Genomic DNA, 14,947 nt, shown 5'->3' with positions numbered 1-14,947 from the left:
CAGCCCTGCAGCAAGGAGCACGTTCTGCATAGAAGTTTTTACATGAACCCATCCAAAGTATATTTAAATGCTTTGCTATTAGAAAGCTAGTGAAGAACTTCAAATACTATTTTCAGGCTTGGATAGTTAATGTTCTTTATTACAGTTTAAGCAAAAAGAGTTGAAATCAATATAAATTATTTCTAAGCAAATAGCAGTGCAACAGAGAAGCATTTAGGTTAGTTATAAATATTTTTCCTTGTGTTAAAATTAGTGATTTTTAGATGGAAACTGATGATTCAAACGTTTCAAAAGTACAATTTTCTGAATACGGCTAAAATGTATTCAACTGTTTAAAACTCTACTTGTAGGAAAAGAGCTGCTTCCTTATTTGAAATATGCAGCAATTACACTGTAATATTTGAGTTCTAATTTTATACTTTTCTAAATTCAAAAGGAATGCTTAAGAATGTTTCAATTAGATGTAGACTTACAGCACATAAAAGTTGTACAATTTCCTTATAATATTTCTGTATAAGTGAGTTCCTGTAATATGAACATAAAGCAAGAAGATGGAAGTTTCAGACATGAAGTAGGTAAACGTTTCATTGTAAAGCTGATGTACTTGGGGATAATTTACACGAACAGGGGATGCGTATGTGGCAGCTGTGTTACCGTCCCGGAGTGAGAGCATTGTCCAGGTGTGTTCACTGAAGGGCTGACATGGCTTTCTGCAGCAGCTGAACCATTATGGGATAGACTGGTGCAAACTCTTTTCCCTCTCTTGTTCTCACTGATTGAACATAAGCTTCCAGTGCACCACTAAAAAAAAAAAAAAAAAAGTAAAGTAGCTAAAGTAATTAAGTACTGTAAATTCAGGATCTGCAACACAAATTAATTGCCTTCTTCCCTCCTGCAGAATTTTCCTCAGATGGTCCTACTTGTCTGTGGAAGGAAGTGAGCAAGGAAGGCCTTGCAAAGCTCTGTATAATTGTTCCATGATCTTCATCTCCTTTCTTGCATGTTTGAGGAGCAAACAAGTTAACATTTAAATAAGCAGCAGCATGTTGCAGATGGCTTGAAATGACAGCTCTGACGCACAGACTCAGGCTCAGTGCTGCACTGGTAACCTTTAGAAAGGAGAGAATAATCTCCAGCTGCTGCAGACGCTGAGAGTGCAACTTCCAGCATGAAAAGTGGGGCACTGGTGGACACCCGCCATGCCCTGAGGCGATCCCTGGCACAGCCTTTGGAACTCCCTGTCCTCGGAAACTCCGCGTTAGCTCCAGCCAGGGCTTGCGCAAGGCACGGCCTGGCTCTCTCATACATTGTCACAGGATGTCACACACAGAGTCATCATGTGTGAACTGCACAAACAAAACATTGCACAGCTAAAAGGGGCAACTGTGGTAATGCTTTACAGCACAGGGTCACCTTTCAGCCCACATTCTAATACACAGTATTGTTGAGTGACAGCGTATTTGTAAAACAAACACTGTACGTGCTCATCTGTTGAGATTCCAACTTACTAATTCATTAAGTAGGCCAAGCTAGTGTTGCCACACTTAAATATAGCTTTGAATTTAATTTTCTTCTCCTTTTCTGCTTCTATTTCTTCATGTAACTGATCTTGGAGTTTCCTTCTGAAATTCACTTATATTTGTGCTATTTATAGCAAAACTGTGACATTAAGAAATTGCACAAACAACAGACCCCATTTTAAGCGGAGACCAATACAGTTCCTGGTATGTGGCTGTTTCTTTCCTAACCCAGACTGCCACCACAGCCCTCCCAGCACTGCACAGGCACCAGCCCACGGGGCAGCGGGGTCCTGCCAAACGCAGTCACTGAGCAGGAGCGGCTCTGGGTTTTGTCTCAGGCATTCCTCTCTGGGAGTGCAGGATGCACCAGCACAGCTGCTCTGCCAGGGAGGGAGCCCGCTGGCTCCCAGCAACAGGGCAGAACACTCTCAGCCCCACTGGGAGAAGGCAGATGGCTGTTGTGCACATCTGGTGAAGGGGTGGGGGGCACTGGGGTCAAGGGAGATGGTAACACACAGCAACCGCAAAGCTGTGCCTATAAATACACACCCACTGCTGTAGGATGGTGGGCTGTGGAGACAGAGCTGTATTTATGTTTGCTGCTCCTTCCAACAAACAAGCCTTTGGTGGAACCCTGCATTCCTGCACGAAGAGCTCACGGATTCGAAGGCTGTGCTGCTCCCTGGTCTGTGCCTGCTGGCAGCTGGCAGCAGTAGGCAGTGAATCAGGCATGGCTTAAGGAAAGCAAAAGTACCGAAGACTGATACTCAGCCCATGTTTCACACACACAGGCTTCTCCTGGCATAAGATAGTAAGAGAGGAGCAGCCAAGATCCCTGTGTGATCCTGCAGCTCTGGGAAGCCTCAGATAAGCCCAGCAAAGCTGACAAACCTGAGGAGATGGTAGGGAAGATGCAGGGTTGCAGTACGCTTGGGTGCCTGTGAGTAAAGCTGCTGCTACATCTGCAAGGGCTCGGCCCTTCCTGAATGACTCGAGGCCATCTGTGGCAGAGCATTGCTGGGAACTTCCAGCAAAGTTCATTTATCAGCAAGATGCTCCTGAGGCCAAGAGCCTGTGCTCAGTTTGCTGCAGAGATGAGCCTGAGCTTTGGTTCTGAGGAGCCAAAGACAGCAACGGCAGCCCGGCCCCACGAGCTGGTCCTGGGGCTGCTCCCGCTCCTGCCAGCCCTTCCCATCCCCAGCAGTGCCGGCAGGGATCCGTCAGCCTCGCTGCCAGGGCACGCAGGAGGAGCTGCCTGTCCCCACCTCCAGTCCCTGCTAATGGAGTTTGACAGGGAGAGACTGAAGCGTGCAACCAAAGAGCCCGAGGCAGCTTCACTTCTGAGCACAGCATGGAAATGAAAGAGCACAGCACGAGGTGATTCCCACTACAACTCCTGATGTGCCTATGCAGCATCCAGACTTCACAGTCCCTCTCTGCTGAAGCCCAGGACATATTGTCTAGGGGGAGACAAAAGAAAGGATGGACTGGGGGGACACAAAAGAAGGATGGGCGGGATTACTGGAGAGTTGAGATGCTTCAGAAAAATAAAGTTACTGAGCACAGAAACAGTTCCTCATGTTGGCCTTGGTGCACTTGAGAGCTCTTCAATTTTGATAATAACAGTGAGCTACTGCTGAGGGCTCCCCACCAGGTACAAACACACTGTAAGGAATCACTTTGAATTTTTTGCACAGCAACAAACCACAACAGAGAAGCAATCCTTTGTTACAGGCAGAAAGATAGGGGAAGAATATTTATGTTATCTAGCTAAAGTAAAGCTGACTTTTTGCACCTGGTCAGCTCCCTGAAAACCTTCAGCCTGCTACTTCCCAATGGTCCCTGGGCAGCAGCACGGGGTCTACAGGAAAAGAGACAACTAAAACAGTGCTTGCTGCAGCCACAAAGTGCTTTGGGTGCAGCTCACTTCATTCCCAGCAAAGGCCATCAACATAAACTGCAGAGAGATTAGGCACATCCAGAAATTTGTTTTAAATCCCAAGATTTAGAGAGAGAAAGTGAGACTGGGGGAACAGGACAGCAGAAAATTATGGTTTTTATGTAAATTGGCCTCTTGTAGCAATGAGAGGCCAGCATATTATGAGCAGACTGAGCAGTAGGTGGGAGATACAGCCTCAAGGATGACATCAAAGATACCATCCTGATGAGTGGAGATCCCTCAAAAGAGTCAGGAATGTCTCACATTTCCACTCAAGTCAGCACTCAAGTGCTCTGGTAAGCAGTAATTATTAGACATGATAGATGTTTGTTAGCTGCTACAAAGAATTGTCCCTTGTGTTAAAAGAACAGTTGAGAAACTCCTGTAAGTTTTCCTTCTGTAAATGCCATTCATCTTGATAAATCTCTCCCCTTCCACTCAGCAGTATCCCTGTCTTTTCCTTTCTATATATTCCTCAAAGTTTGTTGGGCTCAAATAGTTTTTTGAAGTCATCAAAAGCTGAAAATAGAAAAAAACCATATTGACCTGCTTAACTTAGAAAGCTCTAACACCTCTTGGTGAAGTTGTGGGTTGGCATCATTATCCAGATGGTAACACTGCTATCCCTTAACGGCCTTATCTCCTTGCTTTGAAAAAGCCCTTGAAAAAGATTACAGAGATAACCAGATAGATGAAAGAGAGAAGCTTTACCCTAAAAGCAGCACCCAAAACCACTCAATGTGAGCCCTTGATAATCCTTTGCCAGACTGTTATTCCCATCAGATCAAACAAGACAGAATGAGATTTAGGCTGTGCCAAGTGCCATACAGCACTATTACTGTCCTACTGTCACACCTTCTAGCAACTTTTATCTTTTTTTCCTTCTCTCCTGCCCCACAAGAATCTGATTTAACTCACAAAACCAACTCCATCAGAGGCAGTTAAAGGAGATCCCTTCTGCTGCACTTGCTCTTTAACTGTGGCTTTGCTTGCATCGTTTCAAAGAGATGGCTTTGTTAACACTTGAAATGCAGAATTTCCCGTGACATTTTGGTAAACTTTAGCAGTCTTAGCTCAAATGAGCTTTTGTAAGCTATGCTGGCAGTACAGGACTCAATTCAGATGCACCAGTTTACATTAAAATCTTGTATTTAAAAAGGCGGGATCACTCCTGTTGAGGACTCTGTAAAAACACCAGGGCCAAAGTAGCTGTGGGAAAATAAACAGTGTTATGGGTGATAGCAGTATCAGCAAGTCTCCAGCACAGAGGAGATCACAGCTGTCATATAAAAAGATGTAATATACAGTTATATTATTATTAAGATGGAAGAAACCCTGTTTAAGTAATATACAAAACATACTCTTGAAGGGATTAGACTAAATAATGTCCTAAATTCAGCATCTTCTAGTCTAATAAAGGACATAAAACCTGTTCAGCAATCTGTTTCTATTTTAAAAGACAAGCTATGGTATACATTACAAATATTGTTTGTAAAAGAGAGCTATGGAAGGAGGGTTGGTGGGATGTTCTGCATATATTAATGCTTCATTAAAAATGCCATAAGAAGTAAGGAAAAAAAAAAAGCCCTAAGTTTAAGATGCCCTCCCACATAAGGAAAAGGATTTTAAAGCACTTATTAAATTACTTCACTTGCATGAGCAAAACCATGAGCTTTCTTGGAAATCAGGACAAGTTGATTATATAAGACCCTGATAGTTCTTCTTTAAAATGTTATTTCAACCAATGAAGATTTATATCTAGAGTTAAAAAGAAGGAAAAAAAAAAAGTATGACTTGGGTTGTCGTTCTTAAGGGATCTTAATGTGTATCACTTACAATTACTCTATCTAATTAATTTTATATGGAATTGTGAATCCTAGTGCTACTCTCCTGGGCTCTGCCTTTGGTCCAATGGAGCTGGATTTACATGGAAAGCTTCACAAGAGGCAGGGATCACCCTTGTGCTCAGCAGCGGGACTGCAGCCTGTGCTCTCCTGTCCTGATCAATCAGCAGGGCAGCCAGAGGATGCTGGGGACAGGCTTTTCTTTAGTATTTTGGCAAAAGTCTGTCTGCTCTGCAAACTTAGGGCAAAGCAGAAAATGGGAGATCTGCTGTGTAAGAGCACATCTGTGTGACACCAGGTCTATTTAATGTACTGCTATAAAAATTACTGTAGAACTCCAACAGCATCACCTGTAGGACAACAGAGGAGCAGGAGACACCTCTGGTTATTCAGACTGCGCAATGAAGGGATCAAAGGAAGGGCCGGGGCGCTGACAGGGCCGCGGGGGGCACGCAGGGCTCTGAGGGCCGGTGGGGCTGCGGCGCCCCTCAGGCCGCGCTCCTCCCCCGGAGCTGCCGAGCGCCGGTCCCGGCAGAGCTGCCGGCCCTGAGCCAGCCACACCGAGCCCAGCACGGAGATGGGGCTCTCACCCAGCCACACCGAGCCCAGCACGGAGATGGGGCTCTCACCCAGCCACACCGAGCCCAGCACGGAGATGGGGCTCTCACCCAGCCACACCGAGCCCAGCACGGAGATGGGGCTCTCACCCAGCCACACCGAGCCCAGCGCAAAGCTGGGGCTCTCACCCAGCCACACCGAGCCCAGCGCAAACACGGGGCTCTCACCCAGCCACACCGAGCCCAGCGCAAACACGGGGCTCTCACCCAGCCACACCGAGCCCAGCGCAAACACGGGGCTCTCACCCAGCCACACCGAGCCCAGCGCAAACACGGGGCTCTCACCCAGCCACACCGAGCCCAGCACGGAGATGGGGCTCTCACCCAGCCACACCGAGCCCAGCGCAAACACGGGGCTCTCACCCAGCCACACCGAGCCCAGCGCACAGATGGGGCTCTCACGGTGCTCCCCGAGCTGCCATTTGTCCCTGCCCCGGGCAGGTGAGCGCTCAGAGCACTCCCCAGCTCAGGACAGCAGCTTGTTATGGAAATGAACCCTTCACTGGGCCTGGCTTTCAACTCCAGCAAGAGCTTGAATGAGGGGAGTTAACACACACACTTAATGGTAAAGGGAAGAATCTGGTGCTTGAATGGATGAGCTGTCCTTCAGGCTGTCTCAAATACTGTCATGTCTAATAGGGTTTCTTTTATGGAAGAAAAGTTGAGTTTTCAAGCTTAATCTAAAAAGAAAAAGAAAAGAATTGCCCATGCCACTTAATGAAGTGCTCCTTTCAGTGCAATCCCTGCTCAGGGAGGACACCTACAGCAGGGTCATCTCACCTAGCTTTAAATGTCTGCAGGGCAGCTGCTGCCTGAGAGAGCTCCTGTGTCCCAGCCCACACTCGGTTCACCGAACAGAGGAAACCGGAGCTTCCAGGACACAATGCAACTGACCCATTTTAGGGACCTGCTTCAGGAGGAGATGAATCAGCCCCAGCAGCGCCTGTTTCTCTCTATTGACTATAAAGGAAGTCTGGCAAATATACCTCTGGCCAGGTAAATACCACTCCTCATGCTGAAGACAAGAAGAAAGAAATGCACAAAAATGCTCAGAATGGGACTAATTCATACCATTCACACCACATTGCAAGCGAAGCATTTAAGACCTACAGAGCGGAAGAAGCACTCCAATTAGCTTTAATATGAAGCTCGAAGGATCCTGGTAACACAAGGAAATGAATATCTAGGCAGCAGGTCCCTAGAGTAATTGCACAGTTGTTACAAAAGGAAGTTGCAGAAAATTACCATTTGCAAGGTTGCACCAAACAAAAAGATAATATCTTAAAGTAGGCCAGTGCAGGATCTGAAGGCTCCAAACATCCAAAGTTCAGCTCGCACAGCTGAAACAACTGCAGGTGGAAAAAGCCTGAAGAGGGTGACTGACAGAAGAGCAAGATGCCTGCAGTTCAACTTAGGTTTATATTGGAAACAAAAAGAGCAGGCTCAGAAATCTTCCAACAGAGTATTAAAGAAAATATGAGCGATTCATGGTTGTACTAGTGACTGATGTTTGCTTGCCTGCCTTGCATATGGATAACGGGCCATGCAAAATGAATAAAGGATTCAATCAAATGACTGAAAGGGAAACCTTTAAGTATTGCAGCTTCACTGCTTGGTCTAATGGATGACACTGTCTCAGCCTAAAAGCCTCATCCCAAGGTTTGTTCCTTAATACCTCTGTGGTTAGAACAATCTGTCAGTGTCTGAACATGACCACCAGCAAGTGCATTAACTGAATCACTCCAGATGAAATTTAATTGCAGACAAAGACAAAAATGTGTTTTAGTTTAAGGATGGCATTTTCAAACTTGGGAAAATGAATTGAAGAGAACAAAATCCCACCAGTTCTCAAATGATTTGCATTCTTGGCTTTCCCTCCTTTATCTGAGATTCAACACTGCCAGTGTTGCTAGTACTATCAGGACAGAAATTACAATCAAAACATTCACAGCTGATTACATATACAGCTCTGTCACCCCTCTACCAATCACCTGTGCCCCTGTAATTCAGTGTCATGGCTTCAGATTCAAGAAAAGCTAGTTTTGTATACAAACTAGACTAATCACAAGTATGATTTTCAAAAATTACACATATGAAGAGACACAGTTTGTATTTTAATATTTCAGAAATAAATCCTAGTAACAACTCCTGGTGATCAGCTAGTATCTCCTTAACTGGCCTGATCACTACATGGGACTGTGTGGTGCTATCAGCTTCAGGAAGTGTAAATATTTACAGCAGACTTCTCTTGGCTGCTTTAGAAATGTGGACAGAAAACAGCTGACTTTCTGAGGCACAATCAGTGTTGGCTGGAACGTAGAAGTCAGCTTTTATCACTCCAGCAAAAGCTGGCAACATCCACGCATGGCAGTTCAAGGACAGAGCTGGCTCCCAGGCCAGATGGAGCCCAGTGCAGCTGTGTGACTTTCCCAGGTCACTGGTGTGGGGGACACCAAGGTCACCAAGAAGATGGCTGGAAAATTTAGGGCTTTAGGAGCTAAATGATCATCTGAGTCTTGAATCCTGAGGATCCCCAGGTTGGTTTTGCTGTGTTCATACAAGTCTGCTCTAACATACTTCAAAACTTTGCTTGATTTGAAAAACCAGACTCTTCATAACTTTTCCTAACATCTTTAGATGGAAAATAATATTTAGCTATGAAGTCATCTACCCTAGCAAAGTTTCAAAAATCTGATGTAATTATTACTTTCTAAAGATCATGGACTGATTTCCTGAAGAATAAATTCCAGGTGTGTAACAAGGGTCTTCCATCTTTAGATTTCTACCTACATTTATATTGGTTAAGCTTTCAGAGCTTCTCTTTCCTGATACAGATGACAGGACAGCTGCAGCCTTGACTTTCTAGCAGTTAAGAGAGAGAGGCAGTTCTGCAAAAACTCCTTATTAACGTACACCACCACTGTGCATAGTTTACTTCCTTTACAGGAGGATTATGTGCTCCTTCCAAAGGCACTGGAGAGTTTGAGTACAGGGGGGTGGAGGGGAGAGTTCAGTTTATATTTCTGCCACTTCGCAACTCATCCCACGAGTGGAGAGAAGGTAATGGTATTTATAATACATCTCCTGAGGCACATTTTTTTTAATTTTCAAGAGTCCTAGTGTGCAGATAAGTTACTGCTCCATTATCACAAATGTAGAAAAGAAAGAAGCACGATTTTTACCGTATGAGAGCAAGCCTGTCTTTTTCAGATGGATGATCATCGAGCCACTGGGAGTAGCGGGCAATGGACCACTCAGCCCTCTGGTACAGAGAAACACAAACACCAATTCACAAAATGCAAAAACGGAAACAGACACACCAATTTCAGAATCAAAGATGACATAAATGAAAGCCACATTCATTGAAGCTCTCAATACTGCAGTGATGCAGAATGAGTTAAGAAATCAAAGACAATTAACAGGAATAGCCCAGTATGTTATTTGGGAGCTCAGAGGTCATCTACATCAGTTGTTGGCCATTTCTGACAGGATTTTTATTTAGATTTCCTGCATCTTACAAGAGAAAAATCCAGGCAATTTGCAGTCTGGGGAAAGATCTGCAACTTCTACTATGAGCTGACAGAACAGTAAAGAATTGAAGGTCTATTTAATATCAGGTTATCGTATCCCTACTATTAATGAATGAATGAATCAATCAATCAATTTAGTAAACCAATTACCATAATACCTTTGCCATAATAAAAACAAAATCAAAAAGTTATATAAAATATGCACTTGAATAATTTTAACTAAAACAGCTAGGGCAAACTACAATGTTCATTTCACCTTAGGACATTTGAAAATGAAAGACGTTGATCTTATTACCTGGAAGGGTGATTTTAGCTCTGGTGGTGCTCTTGTAAATAAGAACTGAAGAATAATGCTGAATGGAATAACCTCTCCTAGAGCTGGGCTACTGGCAATGTGCTCACTGGTCTGGAACAGCAGTGGTCTGGAAAAATGTAACAATATACTCATGAAATGAAGAAAAAGCTTATCTTAGGCATTAGAAAAGTGCCTCTATGTGGTGGCAATACTGCGTTAGGATAGAATCATTGAGGTTTTTGCCACTACTCTGCATCTTGGGTTTCCAACACAGGTCCAGTTTGCAAAAATTTACAGCAGTTGCCTATTGTAATTAAACAATACAGGACTGTAAATTCTGTATTTCAGTGAAAACATTTAAGGTAACTATAGAACTCGCTGTCATACAGAAGATGTACTGAAAGCAACACAAAAAAGTACAATTTGGCCAACATTTGCATGACAAAGATTGTTAAATCATAGTTATACTCTGCATAAAATTTAAAAGAACTTTAATCTATTTCTAATTTGCAGGTGGGTGTTGCCAAAAAAGCTCTCAGTTCAATCAGAACTAACACGAGGTAATAAATCAGTTTTGAAATACAGTTTAGTCATACTGTGACTGCAACTCACCTGAATGACCTCAGCTGTCTGTAGGATTTTCCTAAGTCAGAGACTCGCCGACACAGCGGTGCTACTGCTAACTCCATCTACAAAAGCAAACAGTTCCATTTGAATTACATTCTCCCAAAACATAACACCTGCTATTGAAGTAGCCTGTCTTTAAGCAATAATCCAAACTTGCAGACTAAGTCAGTGACTTCTCTCTGGTGGCTGAATTCAGACAAGAAGTTGTCTTTTCCTTTCATACTGTGTTGCCCAAGCCAAGACTTCTGCCTTATTCTTGGCAACACAATAAGCATTTCGTGACAAATGATAGAGACAGTCTGTGCATAACAACAGAAGGGGCCTCATGAGCTTTCTGAGACTAAAGCTTTGCTTCTTGCAGCACGTTTATTTTGTTGGTGATGAGTTTCCTAATGAAGCACTTATGTCAATACCCCAAAAATCTGACCGCAGCCCGGGAAGAAAGCAAATCTAGGCAGGTCTGCACAAACCACTGCTGAAGCAGTAAAACTGCAGACATATTTCAGCTGGGCACCCTTTCCTTTGGTGAAGGACAAGGTTAAAATGATTCCTTCCTGAACAGTGGGCCCCAAATTTTGGGGCACAAAACCTATACAGATTAGATAGAAGGCAGCTGTGACCTATTGCCAAAGGGTCAATCATGGTCAAAAAAGAGCATTATTTTCATACTTATTTTCATACTGTTGGGTTTCTGAGTTAGAGCAGCCATCTCTAAAAACAAACAAGTTTAAAACATTTTCTGTTGTTGAAGCATGGGAGTTCTGCTACTAGGAAGAAGAGCCAGGCTCCACTTGGGTTTTTACATCTAAATTCTGTTACAGGCTCTTCATTAGCAGTGAGGACACAGAAGTGAGAAAGAACAGCTTCCCTTCTGGATCCTAGACTGAATATGAACATTACACAGCAAAATTTCAGTTAATGTACACAACAGTACAAACATCACCACTTAAAAAACCCCGCAGGTAATTTTACTCAGACATGGATTAAGTCTTTATTTTTTGCATTCCTGAAGTGTCAGTCAAATGAGGGATCAAGTTTATTCTCTGTTTTTTAAAATCCCCAGCTTGAAAGACTATTCAGACTTTGATTTACCCATAACGCACAATTAAACTAAGTTTCAAAGGATGACAGCTAAAATAAGTAACAAGATCAAAACCACCATACAATGAGTTTCCCTTGTAAGTAGTATTCTGAACGAGTTTCAAAGTGTTTGTGACGTGACACTATTTACAGTGAAGTCTTCAATACTATTATATTATTCTTTCCAGCTGCAGCATTTCCTCAGACAGAGACGCCTGCTGGGCCACCAGCTTCACCAAGAGCACATCACTGCGCTGGGACTCCAGCATAAGCAAGAAACATGGTTCAGTGAACTATGGTGCCATAGTTCATCTAAGCCCAGAACTTAAATTAGTGAATAATGCAAATCAAGGCCATATACTTCAGGCATCCCTCTTTAAAGGCAGGTGGCAGGATAGGAGTCATCTCACCTGCTTCTCAACATCTACAAAGTGGATGGTTCTCTTCAAAGTGGAGAGAAACAGCCACTCTTGGGGGAGTGATGCACCTTTCCCCAAGGTCAGGCAGATCATGTTTGTAGGAGTAACCTACAAATGCAAATTTCACTCACAGAAGAAGAAAGTGAATAAAAATCCAGGATGTGGAAATATGGAAATAATACTCCAGACCTGAGTAACAACCTGGCTTCCTCTTGTCTGCTGCCCTTTTTGGTCCCCAAATCTTTAGGCTATGAAATGATCCCTCCCTACACCCTGAGGATGAGGTCACCTCTCCTGCATGCCGGTGGGAGGTCATTGTCCCTGTGGCTCAGGAGCCACCAGCTGCTGTGCTATGCTGAATCTGCTGGCACCCAGGACAGGCAGGCTCTGCAGGGAGCTGCTGCAGGGAGGTGCTCCAAGCTGCAATGAAGCTTTCAGCAAGTTCAGCATGTTCTTCCCCCAGGTCCCCCAGGAGCACAAGTGGGAGCCAAGAGGCTGGTCTGCCACACAGGATAAGGAGCAAGCAGCCAAAACGTGGAGCTAACTAAGAATGCTTTGCTGCATCATGATACAAGGACCCCACAGATGCTGAAAAACAAATAGGAGCAAGGCTGATTTTTCCAGAGCTTTGTTTCAGGCGTCAGTACTGGCTGGGGGCAGCTGGAAGCGACTGATATCCTGCAGGAGCTGGTGTCCCAGCTCTGGTGGGAGCTGTGGGCTTGTAGCTGTGAGGGACCAGGGAGAAGATAATTCCATTAAGTTCTTTAGGGACTTTGATAACAGGCAACAATCTGCCAGTCTGGCTTGCGGAAACAGAGATGTGTGGATCAAACGGTACTCATGAGGGGGAAGAAATAACAGCATAGCAAAATATAATTTTGCTTAATAAGTTTTAAAAGATTGTTTCGCTCCTGGAACATAATATGAAGTAATGAGATGTTAAGTGAAACTTTCTACAGCTTAACCAATTCCTTATTAAAACAAATTTAAATGAATTCTCTTGAATGTATTTTTTAGTTTCCATAAATTAAAATTTTTAGTCTTAAGTACTGAAGAAGAAAAAGTACTTTGGAAAATTCTATTACTTCATCTTCAACCTTTATTCTCTGTAGGAAATTATTAGTATTGCTAGAACTAGATAGATTTAATGGCAGCAGATGGTGGATTCGTGAAGTAATAGCTGCCAAAGAAAAATATTGTTTTTAAGCTTTGCAGCATACTATACTATCTCACACTGACTCATGAAGAGTGGGAATGAGCGAAAACTAATGTGGTAAAAATGTACATAAACCACAGAAACTCTTTTTTTAAAATTTACAATACTAGTCTTTGTGTTATAACCCAATCTCGCTCCAATAAAAAGTATAATTCACATAATAACCAAGACTGTTTTCTTTGCTTGAATTTGAGGTGTTTACCTGAGCTCAGTGACACGGTGAGATGCTACGGCACCCTTCTGCTGTCACAATCATTTCTGAGGGCACTGAGAGGGGTTTAGTGTCTCTGCTGTGCCTTGTGCCAGCCCAGGAGCAAGTGCTGGGGAGGAACCATTCAACTGGAACAGCTGCTGTTTTTAAGGTGCTGGAATTGGGCAGAGAACTGAGCGTGCATCACTTCTTGGTTGTGTTACCTGTCATCACCTGAAATGGCATCAACTGTTGATTCACACAGCGAGTTTATACTGTGGCAGCCTTTGCTGTGATACACAGCTTTAGTTTCAAAGCTTGTCAGTGAGCTCTTACATCAGGGGATGCTTTTGGCTGTTGGCAGCCAGTATTTGTATCATATGTGCAAAGCCTTTCACTCTGCCATGTCCTGTGGGCTTTACATACAGAAGGGTAAGTAGTATTTTCTGTTTCTTTTCCAAATTTCCCTTTCAAACTGCAGATTTGAAAATTCAAACATGCAGGTTAAATTTAGTGATAAATCAGATGTTCAAGCAGTAAGCAAAAAGGCTTGACATGATATAATAATTAACACAGAATCCAAGGGGAGCACTAGGAGATGAATGTGCTTGCCAAAAAGCAAGCAGCAGATAGAACAGAAGAAGGCCTAATGACTTGTTTCTTCTAGCTTTGTTCAAAACCCATTGCTTTTCCATGATTTATTCATGGTAGTTTGCTATGCTTCGCAGGACACAGTGGCAGGCTCCTGCCCAACATATGCTTTTCTCAATGGTTCATGCTCTCTAAGCCCAAAAAGGCAATATTATCTTTTCTTCTCATATGACTCTGCCATAGCCCATGGCTAGGTGGTCAATTGTCTGTTGAACTATTCACTGGCTGGCCATATTGAAAAAAATACATCACATGCCTGGCTTCTCTAATTGGATTATGTTCAGCAACCCAAGGGTGAAGTTAATCCATAGTCTAGATACAGATAATGCATATACATTGAAGACTGCTTTAAAAAAACCCATAGTGAAGTTATTGTTTAGTGCCTATTGTGGTATTTTCAAGATCTCTCATTACTTAAACAGCTGTTTTTTCAGCTGGAAAATCTTAACATTAAATTTTTAGCAATTACATTTCCTCCTGGCCAAGATGAATCCCAAGTTTTTAAATGTTACCTCAAAATGCATTTTTCTAGCCATTCACCAGGACAGAATGCTTTAACAAGCAAGGGAGCAGAAGAGTTGAACTATTATATGAAAGAAGCTGGCCTTGAAGGGATGTACAATTTGATTTCTCTCCAGTGCAGCAATTCCAAAACTGCTGTTAATGTTTAAGTAAATCCTTCAGCTGAAACACCTCTAAAATAACACATATCAACAAATAATTCCCTCTTTCCAGGAAGATAATTAGCACTAAACATTAAATGTATTTTAGCTTTAGTAGTTTCTGTCTTTATGACTACAACTGTGATTACAGTATCCTGCTGCTCTCACTTCTCCATATGAAACTAGAAATTTTTTAGGAGAAATTATAAAACGTACTTTTACACTTGTATCATCATGTTTCATCAAAGGAGCATATCTGTCCACATTTTAAAAAATCCAAATATCTAGTATTCTTGCTTTTATAATGTCACATATTGAATCAGGAAACCAGATTCTGACCATAGGCTAGCCAGCAGA

The 14,947-nt window shown here is 43.0% G+C and overlaps 1 protein-coding gene across 1 annotated transcript in view; it reads right to left on the bottom strand.

Annotated features, from left to right (window-relative positions):
• Positions 1–118: 118 nt before the first annotated feature.
• The window catches only part of COG5 (component of oligomeric golgi complex 5), a 185,500-nt gene continuing 170,671 nt past the window's right edge, over positions 119–14,947 (bottom strand). The window contains exons 19-22 of the mRNA XM_063396871.1: positions 10,358–10,434; positions 9,746–9,872; positions 9,103–9,182; positions 119–801 (exon numbers count right to left, since the gene is read on the bottom strand). Coding sequence (XP_063252941.1) covers positions 687–801; positions 9,103–9,182; positions 9,746–9,872; positions 10,358–10,434 — 399 coding nt within the window. The 3' untranslated portion in view covers positions 119–686. The remainder of the gene's footprint in view (positions 802–9,102; positions 9,183–9,745; positions 9,873–10,357; positions 10,435–14,947) is intronic.

This window comes from Prinia subflava, chromosome 4, assembly GCF_021018805.1.
Source record: "Prinia subflava isolate CZ2003 ecotype Zambia chromosome 4, Cam_Psub_1.2, whole genome shotgun sequence".
NCBI lineage: Eukaryota > Metazoa > Chordata > Aves > Passeriformes > Cisticolidae > Prinia > Prinia subflava.
This window is presented reverse-complemented; position numbering and strand designations above follow the sequence as displayed.